At 46.1% G+C, this 26,411-nt stretch overlaps 1 protein-coding gene and 1 pseudogene across 8 annotated transcripts in view; both read left to right on the forward strand.

The window, feature by feature from the left end:
* LOC119956134 (neutral alpha-glucosidase C-like) overlaps positions 1-26,411 on the forward strand; it is a 232,267-nt gene that overhangs the window by 29,188 nt on the left and 176,668 nt on the right. For 7 of the 8 annotated variants that reach the window (XR_005458597.1, XM_038783039.1, XM_038783063.1 and 4 more), the window contains 2 exons: positions 10,871-10,933; positions 20,406-20,514. Coding sequence is in view for 5 of the 8 variants with exons in the window: in XM_038783039.1 (XP_038638967.1) it covers positions 10,871-10,933; positions 20,406-20,514 (172 nt within the window). In the remaining 3 variants the exon portion in view is untranslated. The remainder of the gene's footprint in view (positions 1-10,870; positions 10,934-20,405; positions 20,515-26,411) is intronic. The other variant, XM_038783056.1, reaches the window with a different exon arrangement.
* Positions 5,870-6,996, forward strand: LOC119962472 (annotated as a pseudogene).

Below are 26,411 nucleotides of genomic sequence, written 5' to 3' on the forward strand. Positions count from 1 at the left end.
GCCACTGCTCAATTTATCACAACTCCATCTCGCCTACTAATAAACTCTATAATTAGGATTCATATCTAACATTCATAGGCTTCACTTCCTGCTGAAGCACTTAGACCTGCTGCAAGTCTCACACCCATATTTCACAGCTTGAATGCATTGGCAGCTATTCAACCTTGACAGCCACATAACTCAGCATAACACTCACTGACCTGGCTCCCTCTCTCACAGAGGAAAGTGGTGCACAATTGAGGCAGCAGGGGATAGAGATGCTTGCGTGTCCACATTGGTATGGTAAAGATGGTTCTGGCCATTATTGGAATATCCATTGGTGAGACAGTCCTGTCGTAGAACTGAAATCATCCCCGTACCTTATCCTCCTTTCTCCTTCTCATATCCCACTTCTTCTTTATCTGACCTTTCCCTTACTGCAACCGTACCCTTGTAGCGTTCTCCATTCAGATACCCAGAAAGTATAACCTGGACAAGGCAGTGGGAAGAGTGGGAGGAAGAGAGTAATGATGAAGACATACCATCACTCAATTTCACGCTCGTGCCACCTCTTCTGATTCTGACACTGCACATAATTTAACAGATGGCATTAAGGCAGAATCTAAGTTGAAGCTCATTAGGGCAAGGTAGCATAACAGGTTCTGCTGCCGAGGACTCGGATGAAGACTTCAAATGGGCTGTCCACAGAAGAAGAGGAGTCACTGAGCCCAGCTTAACGAAGTATAGCTTCAACAGAGCACTTAACTCAGGAATTTGGTGAGTGAGGGAATTCTCAGTATTTTAAGGGTTGAACTCTTTCTAAAATCTAGTCAAGTTTCGAATTAACATTTAACTTTAATTTTAACTTGTAGTTTCTTTCACAGAGTTCATCATGGTAAACAAGCTGTGTTCTAGTAGTATCTGCACAGTGACTTACATGACCAGTTAGATTTGGCTACCTTATCAACAGGGTTGGCATGCTTGTATAAATGCAGGAGGATTTTGTTAGTGCATGGAGTGAGAAGCATGGAAATCAGCACAAAGGAGTACTTAACCTGGGAATTTGGTGAATGATGGAATTCGGCACAGTGAGGGAGGAGATTCTGTTCTGGTCTCTTGGGAAACAAGGAGCAGTCTATGAGAGGGAGTGAGTGAATGACAGCAAGACCTGTGAACTGAGGTCTGGAGCTTCCTCATGTGAAAGAGATACTAGAATGAGAATAAATCTCCAGGATAGAATGAGCTGGTGCAAAGAATGCTTGCCCGAAAAGGTTATTTGAGGTCCTGGAAGAGGGACGTCTTGTAAGATGATTGAATGTACAGAGTATGAAAATTCATTTTCTTTCTTTTTCTCTTTTCTTCAATTTAAGTTGAAATACTGTTTATGTGTTATAAATATTTGATTTTGAACAAAATAGGGGAATTTGTTAATGATATGTTAATTATACAATCATAAAATTTACAGTCCTGAAGGAAAACCATTCGGCCCATCAAGTCTGCACAGGCCCTTGGAAAGAGCACCCTACTTAAGTCCACACTTCCACACTATCTTCGTAACCAAGTAACCTCACCTAACGTTTTTTTTTTGGACACTAAGGGCCGCTTTATCATGGCCAATTCACCCAACCTGCAGATCTTTGGACTATGGGAGGAAACCGGAACACCAAGAGGAAACCCACATAGACACGGGGAGAACGTGCAGATTGCGCACAGACGGTGACCCAAGCCGGGAATGGAACCTGGGATCCTGGAGCTGTGAAGCACAGTACTAATCACTGTACTACTGTGCCGTCCTCATTAAGATTAAGGATACATAGGTGAAGGACATTGATTAAGTATCCTGGGCACATTGTTATGGCCAGGGTTTCGAGAACCCCAAAGTATATCATGGAGTTCCCCTGACCCACAACCTTTAATAGATTGTGGTATGGGGAGCACACGGCCCACTCTACAGGGGTCGTACAGCAGAAATGAAAAGTTTTTTTTTAAGCAAAACAATGTTTATTCTATGAACTCAAGTTAACCTTTTTAAAACATACAGTGAACATCTTAGCAACCATCAATTCAAATACAACCCCTAAAGAATACTACACTAAGTAATCCTTGAGCTTTCCTTTTAACATCCATAAGACTTAAAACAAAACCTTTAACAGAAGCAGCTCAGGTTTAACTTAGAACAGTTACCACGTTGAAATCAGCAAATGGACATTCATAAGCTTGCAGAGATTGACACACATCCTGCTGTGATTGCAGCTTCTCCAAAACTAAAATGAAACCAAACCCACCCTGCAGCAAAAAGCCTAAAGCGAAAGTAAAAAGCTGACAGACAGCCCAGCTCCACCCACTCTCTGACATCACCGCAGTAATAAACAACCATTTCTTAAAGGTACTCTCACATGACAACATATAAAGAAAAATATCTTGAAGCTAACATTTATAGACCTGGGAAGTCTCCATGCCTCCTTGCAGGAGTTACCTGCCTTTTACCAGGAACTGATGAACATCTGGAACACGGTTGCTTTGCGTTGGAGTTCATTCGAGATGTGCTGTTCAAGAATCCATGAGTACGGGTTCACGTGGGCAGGTGGTAGAGAAGGCTGCTGGAGTGACCAGAGTTGGAGACGTGCAGCAAGTTGCATGTCACCCATCTATTGATATCCAGCTTACGGCCAAAAAGCTAGCCACTGCCCGAAAACTCTGATGCTGAGCCCCGACTGCACTCGGATGTTAGGATGGCACAAACGTGCAGTGGACTCTAGTCGGAGCTAACCCCCATTTGGGTGGAATTTCACATTGGCCCCAAGTCCCGAAACCTCCCTGGGGAATCTTGGCCACACATTTTGAGCCACCTTGCGGAGTTTCCGTCTGTGCCTTTTCATTCTGCATCGAGGCATTCCCTGTACAGGCTGCTGTTGCACACTCTTTGTTTCTTTGCCCGAGTCAACTGTCCGGAAACGGCGTGGCACTGTGTCCTGCTATCTGGCAGTGGAAAATGCCTCCAATGGAGGGCTCTTTACGTGGCAGTCTTCCTCTTTACCATCAGGGAGCTGGCGTGGAACATTCTTGTTTAACCTTGTCGTGCGAGGGTCCACATTTCAATCTTTTTCTCTCTCAAGGGCCAATGAACAAATTCAGAAAAAAAGAAATTTTGGCACAACATTAAACATGGATTTCAATTCAATGTTGACGTGTGAAGGAAAGAAATAACTTGCTGAGCAAAAATAAAGCAATGACAAGGCATAAAATTGAATTAAAATTAAAATAATGGGTAATTAATAAAGATAACCATTAGAGTGTAAGAGGGTCAAATTGTGTTTTTCTGGCTGACTTTCAGTCTTGGAACTCATTCATTCACCCGCATCCACTGTGTGATTGGGTGTGAGCCTGTGACTGCGTGGCAGTGAAGATGAGTGCGAACCCTGGACAAGGAGTGAGCCAGTCCCTCGCTCATACACATTCTCTTGCTCACAGACACACATATACACTCTCTCATTCTTGCTCACTGGGGTAGGTGGTGGCATTGTGGTAGTGCTTCTGGACTAGTAATCCAGAGACCCAGGGTATTGCTCTGGGGACCTGGGTTTGAATTCTACCACAGCAAATGGTGAAATTTGAATTCAATAAAAATTTGCAATTAAAAGTATAATTGTCGCTGTTGTGAACCCCCCCCCCCCCCCCCCACCTGATTCTCCTTTAGGTAAGGAAATCTGCCGTCCCTCCCTTGTCTGGCCGACATGTGACTCCAGATCTGATGCATTGTAGTTGACACTTACATGTCCTCTGAAATGGCCCAGCAAGCAAGAACAGTTAGGGATGGGCAATAAGTGTTCGTTCAGCCTGCGAGGCCCACATCCCATGAATGAATAAAAGAAAAATACACTCGCACACCAGCAGCTAGTTTATCCCCCAACAGCAGTCAGTTTCTCTACTGAGCTGCGGTTGCCTGGAGGCTGTGTGTTTGTTTGCTGCCGCCTCTTTTGCTTCTGGGACTTGGAGCAAGGAAAGGGAGGGAGTAAGATGACCTACTGCCGGTGCTGAAGGAGGGTGAAAGGTGGCAAACACGTTTGACTGAACAACTTGATGACAACCTTGAAGAAATGATTTTGTGGATTGCTGCTGACTTTATTGTACTGTTGACTGTTTGATGTCTGGAAGCCGTGTAATTGTTAGCTGCCACCTCTTGCTTCTATGGCCAGGAGCAACTTGATGAAGGTATTGAAGAAACGCTTTTGCAGATTGCTGGTGACTTTCTTGTACTGTTGACTGTTCAATGTTTAATTTCTCTAAGATGTATGACTGTTTGCTGCTGCCTCTTTTGCTTCTGTGGCCGAGAGCAAGCAACGGGAGGACAGAAGATAAACTACTACAATGCTGGAGATGGGAAAGGGGTGCTCTTTCGCTCTTCTGACATGGTTTGTGTCGGTGTGACTTTTTGGTGTATTGTTACGCAACCCACAAGCGACTTTCTACTAATGTGAGTCTGCTGTTGGAAGCTGCGGGAGGGGGAGAGAATAGTTGTTCTGTCGACTTTTTAATGCCTGGGGACCATGTTTTTTTTGCAAACGCTTCTTGCTTCTGTGGCCTGATGCCAGGAAAGAGAGAATATAAGATGACCTACTACAAGTCCTGGAGATGGGACAGGGGCGTACTTTCATTCTTCAGACTGTGCTCTGTGTCGGTGCGACTTTCCAGTGTATTGTTACACTCGCGCTGAGCGACTTTGCACTGATGTGAGTCTACTGCTGGGAGTTTGGGAGGGGAAGGGAGAGGTGGATTGATTCGACCAACCAACTAGCTGGAACTGTTGATGAAATGTACCTGGTGTGGCAACTGCTCGACCCAAGACCGCAAGAAACTTCAGAGAGACGGAACATCGCCTAGTCCATCACACGAAGCCACCTGCCATCCATTGACTCTATCTACACTTCCCGCTGCTTTGGGAAAGCAGGCAGCATAATCAAAGATTCCTCCAACCCGGCTTACTCTTCCAACTTCTAACATCAGGCAGGAGATACAAAAGTCTGAGAACATGCACAAACAGACTCAAAAGCAACTTCTTCCCCGCTGTTACCAGACTCCTAAACGACCCTCTTATGGACTGACCTGATTAATTCCCGATGCCCGTGCCTATATATTTACATTGTGTACCTGTTGATGAGACCATCAATTCACAAGACACGTGATTGCAAGTGAACAGTGGTTTTAATAGTCTTTCAACTGAGCCTGCCTGCGACGAGATGAACTGGCAGCAGGCTCACGACTGCAGATCTTTATACTTCCGGTTAGTGGGAGGAGCCATGGGCGGTGCCAAGGGTGGAGCCCAGTACAAACTCCTCATCTCCCCCTATGGGCAGAGCCGCGCAACGGCTCGTATACAGAGCTCACAAGGACACAATACATATGATACAACACAGTGTGAATTACGAGGTTTATAATTCACCACACCTGTGTTACCCTTTTATGTATTTGCTTTGCTTGTGCTAAGTGATCTGTTTGAGCTGCACGCAGAAAAATACTTTTCACTGTACCTCGATACACGTGACAATAAATAAATCCAAATGCTTTTGCAGATTGCTGCCGATTTTATTGTATTATTGACTGTTTAATGTTTCAAGTGTATTTGGCTTTCTTTGTATAAATGCACTGTTGTAGCTTGGTGTTTGTACTAATATTCTGTAGTGAAAAGGTGCTTGCGTCTGTCTTGCATGGTTGTACTGTCGACTGTCTAATGCCTGGAGGCCGTGTGTTTCTCTGCTAGAATTCTGCTGTGCGTTGCATTCCTCTGGGTACTGGGGATCGCCTATTGCATTTATTTGGGCAGCGGCACCAACTGGAAGGATGAGTGAAATTCTATAGATCCAAATAAGAGAAAGAATGGTCAGAACAGTAAAGCAGAAGGAAAACACCGAATGTGGATACATTACCTCCTGGGAAAAGAAAGTGGCAAGACTTTGATCAGGAGGCTTACATTGAGGCCACTTTATTAAAGTCGGGACAGGATCCATATGCACGGAATAAGTTTAATCAGCTGAAAAGTGACAAACTGCGATAGAAATATTCCAGACACCAGGCATGATCAGTGCCGGCCGAAGCAGAGGAACACTGGCTTAATAGCAACCAGCGTAGTCATCACCTTTCACAATGAAGTGAGATCAGTATTGTTTCATACTGTTGTCAGTGTGCTTAAAAAGAGTCCACCAGATCTAATCAAAGAAATCATTTTGGTCGATGATTATAGTGACAACACTGAAGATGGCACTTTGTTGTCAAAGATTGAGAAGGTCTGACTTCTTCGAAACAACAGACCTGAAGGGATAATGCGTTTGTGTGTCAAGGGAGCAGATGCAGCACAAGCAAACATCCTTGCGTTTCTTGACAGCCATTGTGAATGCAACAAACACTGGCTGGAACCCCTCCTGGAGAGGGTGGTTGAGGATAAAACTAGAGTTGTTTCTCCAATAATTTATGTAATCAATATGGACAACTTCCAGTATGTGGGGGCATCTGTTGATCTGAAGGGCGGATTTGACTGGAATCTGGTCTTTCAATGGGATTACATGACTCCAAACAAAGAAGAGCTCGTCATGGTAATCCAATCGACCCTATTAGAACACCCATGATAGCTGGGGGTCTCTTTGTAATGGATAAAGGTTACTTTGAAGAGCTTGGTAAATATGACATGATGATGAATGTCTGGGGTGGAAAAAACTTGGTGATCTCCTTTCGTGTGTGGCAATGTGGAGGCATCCTTGAAATCATTCCAGGTAATCGCCTAGGCCATGCATTCAGCAAGCAACATCTGTATACGTTTCCTGGAGGCAGCGGTACTGTTTTTGAAAAAAAAATACAAGCAGGGCAGCTGAGGTCTGAATGGATGAATTCAAAAATCTGTGTCTAGTAATTCTCTATTCTTTTAAATCCCATCTGCACCCATTATACAATGCCTTGCTTGCCTCCCTAAAATGTTTCCCAGAACTGGCCACATACTCCAGCTGGGGTTTAACTCATGTTTTATAAACATATCGCAACACTGGACGAACTGACAGAGAAATTTCGGCTAGCTGGGGGGAACGAGCTACGGTACCTGCAGCTCAAAAACTTCCTATGAAAGGAGACAAGGACGTACCCACAACCGCCACGACAGACACTACTGGAAGACCTACTGGACGCAAGTATCCTAGAGAAAGGGAACTGTAGCGACATGTATGACCGACTGGTAGAAAGGGACGACACCGTACTGGACGCAACAAGAAGGAAATGGGAGGACGACTTGGGGACGGAGATAGGGTGGGGACTCTGGAGCGAAGCACTGCATAGGGTCAACTCCACCTCCACGTGCGCAAGGCTCAGCCTGACGCAACTAAAAGTGGTACATAGAGCCCACTTAACGAGAAACCGTATGAGTAGGTTCTTCCCGGAGGTGGAGGACAGATGTGAACGGTGCCAAAGAGGCCCGGCCAACCACGCCCACATGTTCTGGTCTTGCCCCAGACTTGTGGAGTACTGGACAGCCTTCTTCGAGGCTATGTCCAAAGTGGTGGGGGTGAGGGTGGAGCCATGCCCGATAGTGGTGGTCTTCAGGTTTTCAGACCAGCCAGATCTATTCCTGGGGAGGAGGGCGGACGCCCTTGCCTTTGCCTCCCTGATCGCCCGCCGTAGAATCCTGTTTGGTTGGCGGTCAGTAGCACCGCCCAAAGCTGCAGACTGGCTGTCCGACCTCTCAGAATCTCTCCAAATGGAGAAAATCAAATTCGCCATCCGAGGGTCGGACGACGGCTTCCACAGAACGTGGGAGCCATTCATGCAACTGTTCCGGGACCTGTTTGTGGCCAACGTACAAGAGGAAGAATAGTCGGGGGAAGGTAGCCAGGGGAGGGGGGGGCTACGGGTTCGTTACGGGGGTTTGATGGCTAGCTAAGGCCCAAAACCAAACTAAATAAATGCCAATAAACATGTTGGGGAATGTAAAATATGTATGCCGGCTAAAGGGGGGAGGCCACAGTTATTACTACGAAGATGCTTACCTGTAAATATATATGTTAATTTTTGCGTGTTCTTTTTTTTTCTCTCTAACAATTTGTAATTTGTTCAATATAAAACATGAAAACTGAATAAAAAACATTTATAAAAAAAAATGTTTTATAAACATTTTTCTAATGCCTCTATCTATAAAGCTAAAGATCCCATGTACTGTTTTTTGAAACTCTTCTCAACTTGTCCTGCTATTTTGAAATATTCATGTAAGTACCCCCATGCACCCTGTTTAAAATTGTACAATCTAGTTACGTTGCCTTCAATTATTCTTCCTACCTAAATGAATTACTTCAATCTTCATTTATTTCATCTGCCCATTTCACTATCATGTGTCCTTCTCAACTCTATTACTATCCTCATCGTTTCTTATATTTGAGTTTTGTGTTATCTGCAAACTTTCAAATTATGCAGCGAATACCCAAATCCATGTCATTAATATAAGTCAAAATGAGCATTGGTCCTAATATTGATCCCTGGGGTGCCATCTCTGCACATTTCTCTCTAGTCTAATGAACAACTGTTTACCATTACACTACTTTCTGTCCCTTAACCAATTTTGAAACAGCACAGCCACTGCCCATTGAATCCCATGGACTTCAATTTTGATAATAAGGCTATTATGTGGACATTTAGATACTTTATGAAGCTCCAATTGATGACCATCAATGCAATATCAACCCCACTACCCTAATCATCTCTTTCCTTATGTCATCAAAGAATATGATTAAATTAGTCAAATGCGATTTCCTTTAACAAATCTGTACTGGTTTTCAGTTGTTAACCAATGTCCAAGTACCAGTTAATTTTGTCCAAGATTGTTATCGCTAAAGGTTTCTTCACCATCGTATCTGGAAACTGGCCTACAGATGCTAGATTTATCTTGGGCTGAGACAAGTATAGATCATTTGGGAGACTCCAGAGGTAGTGGTGTGGGAAGAGAGCCATTGGAGGAGATTCTTGGCCTATGTTGTATAGATGAGATTTATCAAATAGCTTAATATACAAACAAGTTGTGCTGAGATACCTCATGCATTTCATCAGAAATATTTCAAAGTTAATATCAACTTTGAGTAATTAAGTTATAGTTTGGAGTATGTCGCATACCTGGACTAGGGGAGGCCCAGATCAGGTTTCAGGCCAAAGCCCATCAAATTAATTGAGTTGTTAGGAGATGTGTAAGATTGTCCCAGGAATGGTGTGAGCTGTATCCAGAGCTTAAGAAGAAACTGAAATCAGGAACAAAGCAGTACAAAGATGATTTCTTAACGTATGGTATTGTTAATTTTGCCAATGAAAATCAGGATGCAAAGCCCATGCGTGTTATATGCAGGGAAGTACTGGCAAATGAAAGTTTTAAAACCCTTTTCACAGTAACTTCATTGAAGCCTACTTGTAACAATAAGTGATTATTATTATTAAATCTTCAAAGGCATTTGAAGACTAAGCATGGCGAGTTCAAGGACAAACCACCTGATTTTCTGTCAAAGGATGCAGCGAGTACTTAAATCAGCAGGAGGCTTTGGAGAGGGCACGGAAGAGGTTTACCAAGATGTTGCCTGGTATGGAGGGCATTAGCTATGAGGAGAGGCTGGATAAATTCAGTTTGTTCTCACTGGAACAATAGAGGTTGAGGGGCAACCTGATAGAAGTCTGATAAAAATGTGAAAAACAAAATTATGAGGGGCATGGACAGAGTGGATAGTCAGAAACTTTTTCCCAGGATGGAAGAGTCAATTACGAGAAGACATAGATTTCAGGTGCATGAGGCAAAGTTTAGAGGAGATGTGCGAGGTAAGTTTTTTTGCACAGCGGGTAGTGGATGCCTGGAACTCGCTGCTTAAGGGGTGTCTTGACAAATACATGAATAGGATGGTAATAGAGGGATACGGACCCCAGAAGTGTAGAAGGTTTTAGGTTAGATGGGCATGATCAGGGCAGGCTTGGAGGGCCGGAGGGCCTGTTCCTGTGCTTTACTTTTCTTTGTTCATTGAATGATTGAGAAGCCATTGAGAGCATTTGAATCAAAGTACATTGTGGAAGTTTAGTATCCTTTGAACAAGTTGTTTTAATCCTTCTGCAATGATATTTCGTTAATCCTTGACATTTACCTCCTGCTGATAAAATTAAAAGCAAAATGTTGTGGGTGCTAAAAATCTGAAATAAAAACAGATGGTGCTGCAAATACTCAGCAGGTCTGGCAGCATCTATGGAGAGACTAAAGAGTTGAGGTTTCAGGACGAATATAACTCCTTCAGAAGGTAAAACTATGATGGATTTTTTGCTGATGAAAGGGGGGGAGGAATAAAGAAAGTGATTGCCTGAGAGAGCAGAGCGGGTGAGTGAGTTATGTCAAATATGTAATAGAACAAAAAGCAAAGGGAGTGGTAATTTTTATAGTAGAGGCAAATATTTGTCCAGAGTGATGCCAGAATGATGGGCAGCTCTGTCCGAAAGCAAAAAATGTGAAAAATAAAATTAAAACTAGAACGTGGCCAAAAAAAAATCAAAATGGGAGACAGGGTCCATGGTCTGAAATTGCTGAACTCAGTGTTGATTCCAGAGGCTGTAAAGTGCCTAATTGGAAGATGAGGTGCTGTTCCTCAAGTTTTTGTTGGACTTCATTGGAACAGTGCAGCAGACCAAGGACAGAATTGTGAGCATGAGAGCAAGGTGGTGAATTAAAATGGTAAACAGCCAGAAACTCAGGTCATGCTTGCAGACTGAACAGAGATGTTCCATAAAGCGGTCACCCAACCTCTGTTTGGTCGCCCCATTGTAGAGGAGACCACATGTTGAAAAGTATTTTGAATGTAGAAGTAGTAACAAGAATAAATTCTCTTTTTTTCCACCCCAACAGTACACTTGCAGAGGTAGTTGAGAGCAACAAGTTCAAGACAGCTGAGGACATTGCGTTCTACAGGTATATCTCTCTTTTCTTGGAGGCCATCAGCTTAGTAATCCCACCTTGCATTCTTTACTTTCCCTGTTCACCCCAATCAAACGTTTATGCTCATAAAGCTGAACATTTTTCATGAAAGCAAAGGAACTTTCTAGTTCCTGTCAAACTTTTACATTCAAAACTCATTTGATAAACATGATCAGCTTTTCTTGCAAGTGGACCTTATGTCCTCTCCTGACCGTTTACTGCCCAATGTCTGAGTTACAAATCCCAGGATTTGGGGATCATAACCAAAAAGCATTACTCCCTTTGCCAACACGAAATGCTGCATGTATCACCGTGTTTGAACTGAAAAACACTATTGAGGTGAGAAATCATTCAACACAACAAAATGGCTTATTTTACCTACAATATATAAATGAACAATATACAGCTTTGACAGTGAGATCAGCCGTTTGCCTATATGACACACGTATGGAAATATAATGAAGACACCATTTTACCATAATTTTTATGGATGATGTCCTTGGAGACTCTGGAGCAGGGCTGGAACTCAACTTTCTGACTCAACCCAGAGTTCTGCTGTTAACCCACACTCAGGGCAGAATTGTCTCAGAAATTGGCAAAGTCTGATTTCAATCTGGGAAAGTGGTGCTTAGCCCTCCGACGGCAGTGACGGCTTTCTCTGCCTAAAAGCGTGCAAGTTGTGAAAAATATTTCCAGGCATGGGTTCCATGCTGTATGATATGGCTGCCAGACACAGGAAACATTCAGCAACCAGGTTTACCAACGGATCACTCGAGCGCCCGCTGGATGCAGTGGAGGCCGGCCGCAAAGTACTGTACCCACACTCTGGGCAAAGACCTGCAACCAACGTGACAAATGCAGCACAGAAGTTTCGAGAAGCAAGGCCTTGCCAATGCCTTGCAGAAGAAGATAGCCATCCAGCATTGCAAGAGGATGAATGATCTGCTCCATTCTGCCAGAGTAAGTTACTCTTTTCGTGACACACAGACCCATCACACACACAGATCTCACTCAATGCCAGCTCAAGTGACACCATCACTAACTCTCCTAAGCACACCTGAGGGTTGTGTCCTCACCATCTCCCTGGTCCAACATACCATCCACACATGCCAACCATCCTTATCAATTTCCCTGGCATGTGTCCTGCTTAGATTCTCCCTATTTGTCTTCATGCAGGACAAGCTGGCACACAAGAGGGAGCGATCCTAAATAGGTGAAGGGATGCCAGAACAGAAGAGCCAATCAGCTAGCTGGTGAGGACGTGAACCAGTCCTGTGCTGATGGTGAGTTTGCTGGTGCTCTACTGTAGCCATCTCAGATGGCCACCTGCAAAGGACCATGGGAATTATGGCTAACCCAGGACTCAGACACACTCAGAGCTTGTGTGTGTATTTGCAACCCAGATAGCTAGATGCGATCGAAACCCCCACTTGTTTGCATTCTAATGGCCCATTTCTCCAGAACAAAAGAACTGTACTCAGGTAACCAATACAGCCACAGACTGATCGGCGCCACTCCCTTTACTCAAGGAGCCCAAACAGCCACGGTCAATGACCGCTAAGGACACGCCCAGCCATCAAGGCACCCGCCCCTTTATTGGCCAAAATCAAAGGCAGTGATCGAAGCCTGTTGAATTATTGTGTCCAAGTTAAGGACCGCCCCAAAGAACGCAAAATCCCAGAGGGATAAAAAGAGACACAGCCATGTGTTCTCTTGGATCCGGCCTATGCCAACCCAAGTGCAGCATAACGACCAGACAGACAAGTTCAAGACTTTGGGGGCCTCACGGTAGCATGGTGGTTAGCATCAATGCTTCACAGCTCCAGGGTCCCAGGTTCGATTCCCGGCTGGGTCACTGTCTGTGTGGAGTCTGCACGTCCTCCCCGTGTGTGCGTGGGTTTCCTCCGGGTGCTCCGGTTTCCTCCCACAGTCCAAAGATGTGCGGGTTAGGTGGATTGGCCATGCTAAATTGCCCGTAGTGTAAGGTTAATGGGGGGATTGTTGGGTTACGGGTATACGGGTTACGTGGGTTTAAGTAGGGTGATCATTGCTCGGCACAACATCGAGGGCCGAAGGGCCTGTTCTGTGCTGTACTGTTCTATGTTCTATGTTCTAAGACCAATGATCGCTACCAGACGGATGAGCCCAGCAGAAACAGAGCCACTTCTTCCTCCCAGCCATGCAAGATCCGGACAAAGGCCTTGTCCATCTGCACAGAGCCGGTTGCCCTGAAGTTAAGTATAGGTTATTGTAGTTGTTAGGTGTAGTTTAACTTGTAGTGTTTTGTGTTGCATGTCAAAGTAATCCTTGTGTGTAAATAAACCATCTTTAAACTTGAACTGACTAACTGGTTGTGTGATCCTTTGATTGATATCCGGTAAAGCCTTGTGGTGGTATCATTTGATACCTGTCGACTCTAAAGTGTATCATTATTAATTGGCAACATTATTGGCGACTCAAGTGCCGAAAGAGCAACACTACCAAGTGAAGATCCAGCATTTCAGCACCCATCAAACTACCATGCTGTGAATGATGTCACCTGTTTCTCAGGACCCTGCCGTGCACTAATAACCTCTGCTTTCTTACGCAAGCACATCTGGGAAGCAGCCAAGATCCATGATCCTAGACTCCAGTTCCAACAGCAGCACGGATCTGAATTAACAGAGCCTGAAATAGAAGAACCATCACAGCACTCACCTACACCCTCCACCAGCACAGAGACACAAACTTTGGTGGAACCTAGTTTTAGAGTAGCCTTGGGGGGTTGCAATCTGGTGAGCACATCGCACTGTCTGATCTACAGCAGATAGAGGCTGGGGCATCCAAGAGTACTGGCACTCAGAGGATTGCAGAAAGCACGGAATCAGCTGAGTCCGAGTCAGCTGATGGCCTCTGGACTCGGTCATGCTTCAGTTGCTGGAACTGCAAATGCAAGGTAGGGAAAATCAGGAAGAGTTGTCTGCTGCACTCATCAAATTGCAAGGCTCCATGGAGGAGTTTGTCTGTCTTCAGGCTGTGATGATTTCTCCGACAGGCCAATGCACCGAGGTCAACACTTGTAGTATGGTGGCTGGCATAGAGACTTTGGTCCAAGCCTCCTGTTCTGCATTGTTGCTGGAATTGCACTCCGTGTCAGAGGCACTTATTGGCATCACCAGTGTCAACGCCAGAGGGTGGGTGGCTTTTCGAGTTTACTCCAGCTGCTTTTCCCTCTCAAGGAGGCAGCCAGGGACCCTCAGGGACCCACAGGATCAGCTGGTGCACACCCCCAGGCCAACCGCCCAGATAATCTTGGGAGTGTCCCACCTATCTGAATCCCCTCTTTCTGTGACGGCTTCAACTCCAGCTTCAGAGGGCAAGGAGGGTGACTCTGCCACAGAACAGGGCCCCAAAATCAGAACAGGGCCCCCCAGGTCATGGTCCTCCAGAGAGCGTTCACAGAGGTCATCACAGATAACGATCCTTCACCTGGATGCATATGTGCCCGGAGACTTGTGAATTCCCGCAGAGGTCACCTGTGGAGCCCTGGAAGGAGCCATGGGTATAAAAGCTGAGTGCCACAGTCACTTTCAGTGACACTGAACATGCCTTCCAAGTTCTCATGGCACCAGGTCCTGCAGAAGGTGACAGATTTCACCAACCAGTTCTCTGGATATGTGTAGTCTTTGGCGACACTAGTTCTCAGACATCCGCAGGTACATCAAGTGCCCTCTGCAAACTCTGTGTCTAGCGAGGTGCCTATATGTGACAGCTCTCCAGAGTTCATCCGCTGTATACGGAGCAGACCCTGCCACCATTTCCTCTTGACGGTTCTGCTCCTGTCTTTGGCAATCCTAGCACCGCAGTTGGCACCTTCTTCCCTCCTGTCCTGTGAGCGAGAGGAATGAAAGTGAGATCACCAGGCTCCATGTTCCTGACAGTCCCCTCACTGCAGTATCAAAGAGAGCATTTATCTGCTCAGATCCACTCTTTGTCCATTCTTCATCTGCAGCTGCCACTCAAAGCCCATTGACTCATGTCTGGCCCACACCATTGATACCCAGTTCTTAGTTTGCATGCTTGTTGGGCAAGACTCCAGACCACTCCTGCCCCAGACCACATAACCAAGTGACAATAGCTTTGGCCACTCGGCAGTAGAGTAATCAAAGCTATTGTAACTTGGCTATGTGGTCTGGGGCAGGTGTGGTCTGGAGTCTTGCCCAACAAGCATGCAAACTAAGGACTGGGTATCAATGGTGTGGGCCAGACATGAGTCAATGGGCTTTGAGTGGCAGCTGCAGATGATGAATGGACAAAGAGTGGATCTGAGCAGATAAATGCTCTCTGATACTAGGCGCAGGTATACGAACATTCACTCCAAGGCTTTCATAGAATCCCTCCAGTGCAGAAGCAGAACATTGGACCTTTCGAGTCAGCACTGACCCTACAACAGACACTGAATTTGGTATTCTGTGCGCCAAGGGTTAAATGCTGAGCAGCAATTGGTGGCACTCAAAAATTTTTTTAAATAAATTTAGAGTGCCCAATTTTTTTTCCAATTAAGGGACAATTTAGCGTGGCCAATCAACCTACTTTGCACATCTTTGGGTTGTAGGGTTGAGACCCACACACACACGGGGAGAATGTGCAAACTTTACATGGACAGTGGCCCGGGGCTGGGATTGAACCCGGGGCCTGGATCGCACCTGGGGACTGGATTGAACCCGGGTCCTCAGCGCCATGAGGCAGCAGTGCTGAACACTGTGCCACCATGCCGCCCTGGCACTCTCACACATAAGTGTTGCTTGAGTGGGCAAAATTGAATGACGAGTCTGACTTGAAGTATGTTAATTGACCTCGAGGTGAATAGTCTCAGTTGAAAAGGAATAGTGATCATTGACATGTTTTTCCATTAGCTTTGCCACCCTTCCCTTTGTGCAGCACTTCAAATAAGCCCTTGCCCCAGACTTCCCTTCTCTCCAGTCCATCAAAGAAGCCTGTGGCCCCACACCAGATGGCAGCCTTGAATGCACTGCTGTTCAGACCTGCCTCTGACTTGACCCTCCCATTCCCACAGTTCCCACCACCACCCTCTCCCCTTCCACCCTCTGCGAGCACCATGCCAGCTTCAGTGCGCCTGCCACTGAGCTCCCCTCAGAGTTCTGCTCGCCACGGGGTGCGTGCCTTTTGAAACCAGCCATACTATGCACCTTTCTGACATCACACCGCAATGGAGGTTTTATTTGATTTGGGGGTATAATTCTGGCGTATGGACCCAATAATAATATGCTAATCATAGAATTTTACAGTGCAGTAGGAGGCCATTCGACTCATCAGGTCTGCACCGGCCCTTGGAAAGAGCACCCTAATTAAGCCCACAACTCCACCCGAAACCACTAACCCAGTAACCGCACCTAACCTTTTTGGACACCAAAGGCAATTTAGCATGGCCAATCCACCTAACCTGCACATCTTTGGACAACCAGGACACTCAGAGGAAACCCACGCAGATAAGGGGAGAACCTGAAGACTCCGTACAGACAGTGACCCAAGGTCGGAATTGAACCTGGGATCCTGGAGCTGTGAAGCAACAGTGTTAACTACTGTGCTACCGTGCCACCATTATGTATCATAATGATGTTCCCAATGTTGAACAATGGGCAGCCTGCCACTTATGGGGGGAAGGAACAATCGCGTCCTGCATTTACACCATTGGGAAACACATCAGGCCTTCTTGTGATAATTTCTGCTTACGCCACTAAATCCGCCTGATGCTAGCAGGAACACATCAACCCAATAGATAACCACAACCCTCCAACCACCTTGACACCAACACCCCAACACATCCCGCCTTCCCTATTTTGACCTGAAAAAAAACCTTCCAATGCTGACGCCTCAATTCTCCTTGAAAGAATCGATAAAAGGTTTCCACTCTGGGCGAACCCCTCTGCTGACCTCTGCAGAGCGAACTTAACCTTCTCTAACCTCAGGAATTCTGCCATGTCGCTCACCCACACTCCCACACTTGGTGGCTCCAAGTCCCGCCACCCCAAGAAAATCCGTCTGTGGGCTATCAGGGAGGCAAAGGCCAATACATCGACCTCTCTGCCCCTTGACTCCCGGGTTTTCCGGCACACCAAATATCACCTTTCTCCGGACTCGGAACTACTCTCACAGCCAGCACCTCGGGCATCATGTCCATGAACCCCTGCCCGACCCCCTCAGTCTTCGACTCGCCCAGTACAGGTGGACGTGATAGGCGCACTCCATCGCACACCAGCCACACCAATCCTCCACCCCCCACAAAGGACCTGCTCATCCTCGCCACTGTCCTGTGGGCCCAATGCACCACTTTAAACTAGATGAGGCTTAACCTCACACCCCCCGCAAGGCCTCTGCCCACATCCAGGGCCCCGCCCACATCCCGGCCCCAACCTCCCCTCCCAGCTCCTCCCGTTTGCGATTCATATCTTCCGCTGGAGCACCCTCCCTCTCCATCAATTCCATATAACCTGCACAACCTGCCGGTACTGGGCAGCACGGTAGCACAGTGGTTAGACTGTGCTTTACAGCTCCAGGGTTCCAGGTTCGATTCCGGCTTGAGTCACTGTCTGTGTGGAGTCTGCACGTTCTCCCCGTGTCTGCGCGAGTTTCCTCCGGGCGCTTTGGTTTCCTCCCACAAGTCCCGAAAGACATGCTCTGCTCGGTAATTTGGACATTCTGAATTCTCCTTCTGTGTACCTGAACAGGTGCTGGAATGTGGCAACTAGGGGCTTTTCGCAGTAATTTCATTGCAGTGTTAATGTAAGCCCACTTGTGACAATAAAGATTATTTAAAAAATTAAATATCCAACACCTTCCCCTGCCCTATTTCTTTCTCCGATAACAGCTTGTCTTACAACAACGGAGGCGGCAGCCCTGGAAAGGATGGCACCTCTCCCCTCACAAAATCCTGAACCTGCAGGTACCTAAAACCATTCCCCTTGGACAATTCATACAACTCTCCCAGCCCTGCAAATTTACCCCCTATAAACATGCCCCTGAAGTATTCAATACCCCCTTCCCTTGCCAATCAGCCATACGCCTTTTTGAGCCAGACCCCGGTACATGTTAATTATCATAGAATTTACAGTGCAGAAGGAGGCCATTCGGCCCATCGAGTCTGCACCGGCTCTTGGAAAGAGCACCCTACCCAAAGTCAACACCTCCACCCTATCCCCATAACCTAGTAACCCCACCCAACACTAAGGGCAATTTTGGACACTGAGGGCAATTTATCATGGCCAATCCACCTAACCTGCACATTTTTGGACTGTGGGAGGAAACCGGAGCACCCGGAGTAAACCCACGCACAAACTGGGAGAATGTGCAGACTCTGCACAGACAGTGACCCAAGCTGGAATCGAACCTGGGACCCTGGAGCTGTGAAGCAATTGTGCTATCCACAATGCTACTGTGCTGCCCCAATGCACCCCTCCAGGCCTGTCCTCAGATGTCCGCCGCCACCTCTCCCTTCCCAACTGCACCACATCAAACACATTCATGTCAGCTACCATCCCCTCTCCCCTCCCCATTCTCACTCAAAAACAGAACCCCATCCCCCCCTCCAGGCCTTCCGCCTGACAACCCCTCACTTCACTCTTGTCAACTAGCCCATCCAGCCAGCATGGTTGGCCCCGCTCAAGGCCTCTGATTTCCTTTCACCCGTCAAGTCCACCCCTCCCTCCTCAATCCTCCCAACTGCCAAGAAACAAAGAAAAACAAAAGGTACACTCACCATCGCCACTCTCCCATCGAAACCCACCCCAATCTACCCATGCCGTGCACTTTACAATGAACACAAAGCTATTCTCCAAAGTTCAGGGTCCGCACACTCCTCCCAGTCCATGGTCCCTTATAAAGTCCAACGCAAGTCAAAATAAAACTCTAATTCTGATGTGTCACCCACAAGCGGGCAGGGTCCAAAACCCCTTTCTTAAAGAGAGCAGGTGTTATCTGGTTGAGCCCAGCCCTCATCTTTGCCAACTCCTCAGCCAGGTCCTGTACGACTCGAAGCTCACTCCCTTCCCAGGTGCATTTCCTTGATTGCCTCGCCCATTTCAAGATTTTTTTTGTCTCTCTTTATTTGCCACTCCCGGCAGCTCACCCACTTGCGGCCTCCTCAGTTCCCTGTGCACCCGATCTACCTCGGGGGCTGGACAAAAGCCCTCTCCTTCATCAACTTCCCCAGCATGCTCGCTACGCACTTGGCAGCCTCTGCTCCCTCGATGCCATCGGGCATCCCAATGATCCTAGGGTTCTGTTTCCTGGAGCGGTTCTCCAGGTCTTCTAATTTCTCTCTCAACCTCTTCTGGCTGTCCAAGACCATCACCAGGCCCTGAGCCTCCAGCCTCTCTTCCACTCTCTAAATTGCAGCTCTGAGCGGCTCCTCCACCTTAGCCAGGTCTTCCAAAGCCTCTTATCTCTGCTGTTGGAATTTTCCGTTCAAATTCTCCACAAGCTGCTCCATCGACCACTAGTCGGGCAGCTCTGCCCCTTTGACCTCTGCCATCTTCACCTGTGATGCACCATGAAAACCTTCCTGCTGCAGCTGCTCTCTCTTTCTCATGACAGTTCTCGTCCTCTGATCCTTACACTGACGTTACAGAGGAATATTACCTTCCTTGGGCACTCACATACCTTTTTGCACTCAAAAAGGCTCCTATACGGATGGGGAAGGACCGACAAAATCTCCTTCAACGGGAACTACCAAATGTGTGACCACTCACTCCATGTCCGCTGCCAGAACTCCATTTTTGGTCCTTTTAAGGAAATTTGATTTCTTTTTGATCAATAGAAGTTTTTTCTTGGTGGGTTGCTCCCTCAGGTGAGGATTAACAATGCTGAGAGGGTTTTCTTTTGTAGTGAGCTCCTCGTACCCACATCACGCACGCACAAGTCACGTACCTGATATGCTGCTTGAGATTAAACCTCTGCATATACAGAAGTATTCAACTCTGGCAGTTAAGATTAGTTAGATTTTGTGCAGTGCGAATGTCTTCTCCCACTGCCTCATGAATGAGCTCTAAGCTGGACATGGAATGATAGCATTTTGCTGATCTGTTGTAATTTCCAAATTTACACAGCATCCTGGCCACCTTGTTTAGGCTTGCCTTTGAAGAATGGTAACCAGATCAAGATGAAGAACCCTTGCGACAGTCAGTGCCTTCAGGAAAGAAAGGAACAAAAAGTTGGAAATAAAGCTTGTTTGACCTTTGTTGGATCTTGAATAAATGTAGATGGTCCTGCTGTTGTTGCCCTCAGTGGACTATACCCTGCTTGTTCTAACATCACCATAAAGAGTTGAGGCAACCTCTCCCAACTCAAATCTTGGCTATGCTTTTGGCAGGAGTTGAATATGTAATTATCGTGATGGAAGGTTGACATTTCTGGTTAAATTCATATTTCTTCGATCATGTCTGAAACTGTTGTTTTCCCATTCCTCCAGGCGTCAGAAGAAGTTGCTGCCAAACAATTCTCCATATCTTGCCTTACTGGACACCCTGAAACTGTCAGACAGTGGAGCCACATTGCAGCTCCTCAATGAAGAGAATAAGGTTAGCATCGAAGAAACATGGATTCTGTTTTAATTTCTAAATGGTCACAGTGGTCCCATGATGAGGTATTAATAGTCCCAGTGATGCAGAGATTTTAAATACAGAATAGCAAACTTATTAACATTTGTTTCAAAATGACACAGTAGCTAGGGTGTGTTATATACAGTACATTATAGAGCTTGCAATATTTTACAAGATATCAGAGAACTTTCCATCTCGTAAGAAAATGGTTTGTATCGTGGTGGTTAACTCATCATCTGGTATGGCTCAGGAGCTCCACTTTGGCATGGCAGTCTCTGCATTTTCTGCAGAGAAAAGTAGTGGGCTGAGAAGGTGCATGATATGTTGGCCTTTGTTTGCTTTGTGCTCTCTTCTCAGCCAGTTGAGTTTTTCAGTCATGCTTTCCTCTTCCAATGTCCTTCCAAACAGTCAGCCTCGCGAGGTCATGGCCATCAGTGGCGACTGTCTCTCAGTAGTCATTGCCAATGACTTCAAGCTGCATATCTCATTTACAGATATCCTTGTAGTGGAGGTATTGACGCCCAGGAGGCTGCGAACCAATAGCCAATTCACTGTATAGAAGGTCTTTTGAGTGCATAGCCATCATCTGACACTAGTCATCATCTGACACTGACCTGTCACTGGGAAGTTCCAAGAAACAAAGGGACATTGGAGTGTTTCTCCACAGATCTCTGAAGACAGAAGGGCAGGTTAATAGGGACACTTATGGGACACTTAACTTTATCAATCGAGGCATAGATTATAAAAGCAGGGAGGTCATGTTGGAGTTGTATAGAACTTTGGTGAGGCCACAGCTGGAGTACTGTGTGCAATTCTTGTCACCACATTATAGGAAGGATGTGATTGCACTGGAAGGGGTGCAGAGGCGATTCACCAGATGGTGCCTGGAACATATAAGTTGTGAAGTGAGGTTGGTTAGACTTTGGTTGTTTTCGCTGTAGCAGAGAAGACTGAGTGGCAACCTGATTGAGGGGTGAAAGATTGTGAGGGGCATGGACAGGGTGGATAGGGAGCAGCTGCTTCCCTTAGTTGAATGGTTAGTTACGAGTGGACACAAAGTTCAAGGAGAATTTGAGGAAAAATGTTTTTGAGGGTGGTGCTGGTCTGGAATGCACTGTCTAGGAGTGTGCTAAAGGCGGATTGCCTCACATCCTTTAAAAAGTATCTGGATGAGCACAAGGCACATCACAACGGTCAAGGCTATGGGCCAAGTGCTGGCAAATGGTATTAGGCAGTTAACTCAAGTGTTTTTCATGTGTCGGTGCAGATTCGTCTTATCTCTCGCTCATAGATAAGTCAGTCCGGTTGAATGAATGCAAACAAAGTTTATTTCTTAAAAACACATTTTGGTACATTCACACAAAATTAACTGTAAAATGATTTTTCCGTGTCTCTCAAAATGTCCTTTGAAGCACCAATAAGCAGAAACAAAAACTTCAAGATAAAAGTGACTTCAGATTTACAAAATTAAAAGTAATTTCAACAAATATCTTTTGTCAGTTAGACGGATCACATTCTTAAGGGAATCCTCATCGTTTAGCCCCTTACTTAGTTTCATTGATTCTAATTCTCAGCTGAGACCCCCTTGATTAATTCAGGAAAATGTCAGTCACTTAACAGGCGATTGGTTAATTAGACATTAATCAATGACTCCAAATTAATTAACTGTCCCATGACTTTTGTCCCACATTCAAACTCCCTACGTCACGTCTGGTGTCAGCTACAATATTGTTTCAATCTTGTCGAATGTATCTTCCATATCAGAACTTATAGGACATTATTCGTAACATTTGAGACAGTCATGAACAGTATTCAAACAATTATAACTTATTTTTCTACAAATTCAGTAATTTGCAAGAATCATTTTAGCTAATATTTTAAAGGAATCTCCTCTATAATTGTTGAATCCAACAGGTATTTAACTCGGGTGTTTTTCAAGTGTCGGTGCAGACTAGATGGGCCAAAGAGCCTCTTCTGCACTGTATTCTGTGATTCAGTAATCCATCCGGTGAACGTGAACGCAAACATTGTTGGCTCAGCCATGAGTATATATTGATGAAATTAGCATACTCCAAGTTGAGTTGGCAACCTTGTGCTGCCAAGAGATGCTGAGGATATGCCTGAGACAGCGAAGGTGTAAAATGTTCAATCTTTTTTCCTGCTCAGCACATGTTGTCCAGATTTCTCCAACATAAAGTGCATTGAGGATGTAGACTCGGAGTCTACATCCTCATCATGGCTGGTGGGAATTTGTGGATGCCACAGATAGGGGCCATGGAGGGCATCTTGGTCAAGCCGAAGTGTTGCCTCATTTGGTTTCATTTCTTCAATATGGCTATCATCACTGGATGTGTATTTCGCTGGGGGATGGGGCGCTGCTGTGGCAAGGGCCAGGAATGTTGTTTACTTGCAGGAGGACTCCTCCAGCCTCAGCCATTCTGTGTTGGGTTCTTGTATCTAACCCCTCACCCTCTCGGCTGTGGCTGCCCAGTGCTAGTATTGTAGGTTCGGTCAGGCCAAACCGCCTCTTTTGCAGTGTCGACTAAGGGATCCTTGGATTGTTATCCCCCCCCCCCCCCCCCCCCCCCCTTCACGAACACAATGTTGATTTTGTCTATCTTATGGAAAAAGGCCTTGGGGATGAAGATTGGTATGGATCTAAACAATAGTCCCTCCAACTCTGTCCCTCCCCTGTTCGGGTTCACCAAAAATGCCTCGCTGTTGCCGAGGTTGAGTTTGTAGCCCGAGAAGATTCCAAACTCTTCCAGGGGCTTCATGATTGCTTTCAGGCCATTCTGTAGGTCAGAGACGTAGAGGAGCAGGTCATCCGCATAGAGTGAAACTCTGTGATCTGTGCCCCCTCTTTGGATGCCCTTCCAGCTCTTCGTGTCCCGCAGAGTAATCGCCAGGGGTTCAGTTGCCAGGGCTAAAAGAAGCGGGGCCAGTGGGCATCCCTGCCTTGTGCCCCTGCGCAGCTGGAAATATTCAGAGCTGCTGGTGTTGGTCCGAACGCTCAACTTGGGGAGTTGTTCAAGAGTTTCACCCACGAGGTTACTGTTATAAAACCATAAATACCTCAATAAAATGTTGATATAAAAAATAAGATGGGGGCCAGTGAAGACAGGGAACAGAGTTTGAAATGCTGCCTGAACTGCTTCCAAATTCTCAGGATGGAGACCACCACTGGATTCAGGGAAAATCTGACCGGAGAGAAAGGCGAGGATGCAGTAACTATTGCACAAAGGCTAGAAACAGACCAGGAACTCGTTTCCGTTTGTCCCCATGTGGAACGAGGATCACGGACCAAAACAGTATCTCCTGAATATTGGCTGCCCAATAGTAAAACAATAAATTGGATAAAGGCAAGCTCCCTGACTGTCTATCTCTTTGGAGCAAAGCCCCACAACCCTTGGAATCCTACCCATCTAAATAAGAGGACATTAATTTGTTGACTTTGACAAAAAAGGATATGAGAAAATGAGGGGGTGGAAACACATTGAAAAAGGAATAAAATCTTGGGAGTACATTCATTTTAATAGTCTGAACCCTACCTGCCAAGGATAGGGTGAGGTTATCCCAGGTCTGACATGACACTGTCAACCAGATTGGTGTAATTTAATTCATGAATCGAGACCCAATTATGAGCCACCTGGACCTAGATAACGAAAGCTAGTCATGGCAAGGTGAAAAGGTAACGTCCCCAGCTGGCTCTCCTCCCCGAGATTTGACCAGGAAACATTCACTCTTGTCCAAGTTCAATTTGTAACCTGAGAAGGAGCCAAAAATACTAAGCAGCTTCATTATCTTGTCCATGGAGGGTACTGGGTCCATAATATGGAGAGGTCATCCGCACAAAGGGACACCTGATGCTCCACCCATCCCTGACCTATTCCATTCATTTAGCAGAGGACCTCAATGCTATAATGAGCGATTTATTGCCAAAGCAAACAGGAGCAGAGACAGTTAACAGCCCTGTCTCATTCAATGGTAAGTAACCAGAGTTCAGGGCATTCGTATGAACACCAGCAGCAGGGGCCCTATACTGTCGTCGAATCAAGGAAATAAACTTGTTGTCAAATCGGAACCTCCCACGAATCTGAAACAGATACTCCCACTACACTCGTATCAAATGTCTTTTCAGCATCCAAGGAAACGTTCCCGTCCAGTTCAGGCACTGAGGAGGAGGAAAGGACAACATTTAGCAGACAACGTGTATTGGCAAAGCCTGTTGAATCTTCCAAGATTACCTCTGGGAGGCAGTGCTCCAGCTGCACCGCCAGAACCTTGACAAGTAATTTAACACCCACATTCAAGAGTGAGATAGGTTGATATGTCTCAGACTCTGTTGGGTCTTTGTCTTTCTTGAGAATCAAGGAGATGGAGACCTGTGTTGAGGGCAGAGGTCAACGAACCCTGGGAAATGGAATCATTAAACATGTCGAGAATTATGGGCAGCATCTGCTCCTCGAACCGCTTATAAAATTCAATGTGGAAGCCTTCCAGGTCAGGGTCCTTGCCAGTCTGCATCAATCCCATTTTATAATTTACTCTGGGCCCAACAAGGATTCCAACTCATCACTCCTTTCCACCTCCCCTGCTGGGATGGATAAGCTGCCCAAATAGTCAGTCATAACTGATCCCTCTGCCGAAAGCTCTGATCTATAGAGACCTCGATAGAATGATTCAAAAGCCGCATTAATATGAGGAGGAGTGGAAACCAGGCTCGAGTTGTGCACCTGTACAATTTCCCAGGAATCCACCTGCCACTTAATCACTGGTGAGCCAAAATGCGACTGGCCTTCTCTCCGTATTCATAAAAAATACACCTCGAGTGTCACAGCTGGCCCACTGCTCAATCTATCGATAATGGTTCAAATTGTGTTTGCTGCTTTTTCGTACTTGCCAACAAGTGGGTACTGGTGGTTCACGTCAAGAATGGAGTCCAGGGGGCAGCACGGTGGCCTAGTGGTTAGCACAACCGCCTCACGGCGCTGAGGTCCCAGGTTCGATCCCGGCTCTGGGTCACTGTCTGTGTGGAGTTTGCACATTTTCCCCGTGTCTGCGTGGGTTTCGCCCCCACAACCCAAAAAAACGTGCAAGCTAGGTGGATTGGCCACGCTAAATTGCCCCTTAATTGGAAAAATGATTGGGTACACTAAATTTATAAAAAAAAAAAAAGAATGGAGTCCACCAGTCTCTGCTGCGCCCTTGTTGTCCTCACCATGTGCGCTTTACAGGAGATAATCCCCCCACTGAGGACCACCTTAAGGATTTCCCACAACCTGAAAGGTGAGATTGTCTCACTTTTATTAAATTCCGTGTAGACCCTAATGGCAGCGGAAATGCATTCACAAATTTCTTGTCCGCTAATGATGTTGTGTCCAATGTCCGTTGTGGACGTTGGGAGGGACCTGACTCTAGTGTCATCTCAACAAAGTTCGGGGCATGGTCTGAAATCACAATTGCTGAGTATTCAGCAGCCACCACAGAAGGGAGGAGAGAAACAAAATTGTTCGCGAGTGTACCTGATGAACGTGCAAGAAAAGCCAAAGTCTTTGTCAACTAGGTGCAAAAAGTGCCAAGGACCCACCCATCGCTCCGAACTGCTCCATGAAAGACAACAAAGCCCTGGCCACCCCTGATGGAATCAAAGATTAGGGTTTGGACTAATCCAGACTCAGGTCCTCACCCTAAATAAGCTGATGAGAATCTAAATCAGGGAGGGACGCCAGCAGATTATTAATAAAACTTGTATCGTCCCAGTTTGGGTTGTAGATATTAACCAAAAACACCGGCGTGCCAAAATCTTAAGAGGAAAAAAATGGAACCCTTTCATTAATCAATAATGCCGCACCCTGGCCCTACTATTGAGACCC

Source organism: Scyliorhinus canicula, chromosome 2 (genome assembly GCF_902713615.1).
Source record: "Scyliorhinus canicula chromosome 2, sScyCan1.1, whole genome shotgun sequence".
Taxonomy (NCBI): Eukaryota; Metazoa; Chordata; class Chondrichthyes; order Carcharhiniformes; family Scyliorhinidae; genus Scyliorhinus; species Scyliorhinus canicula.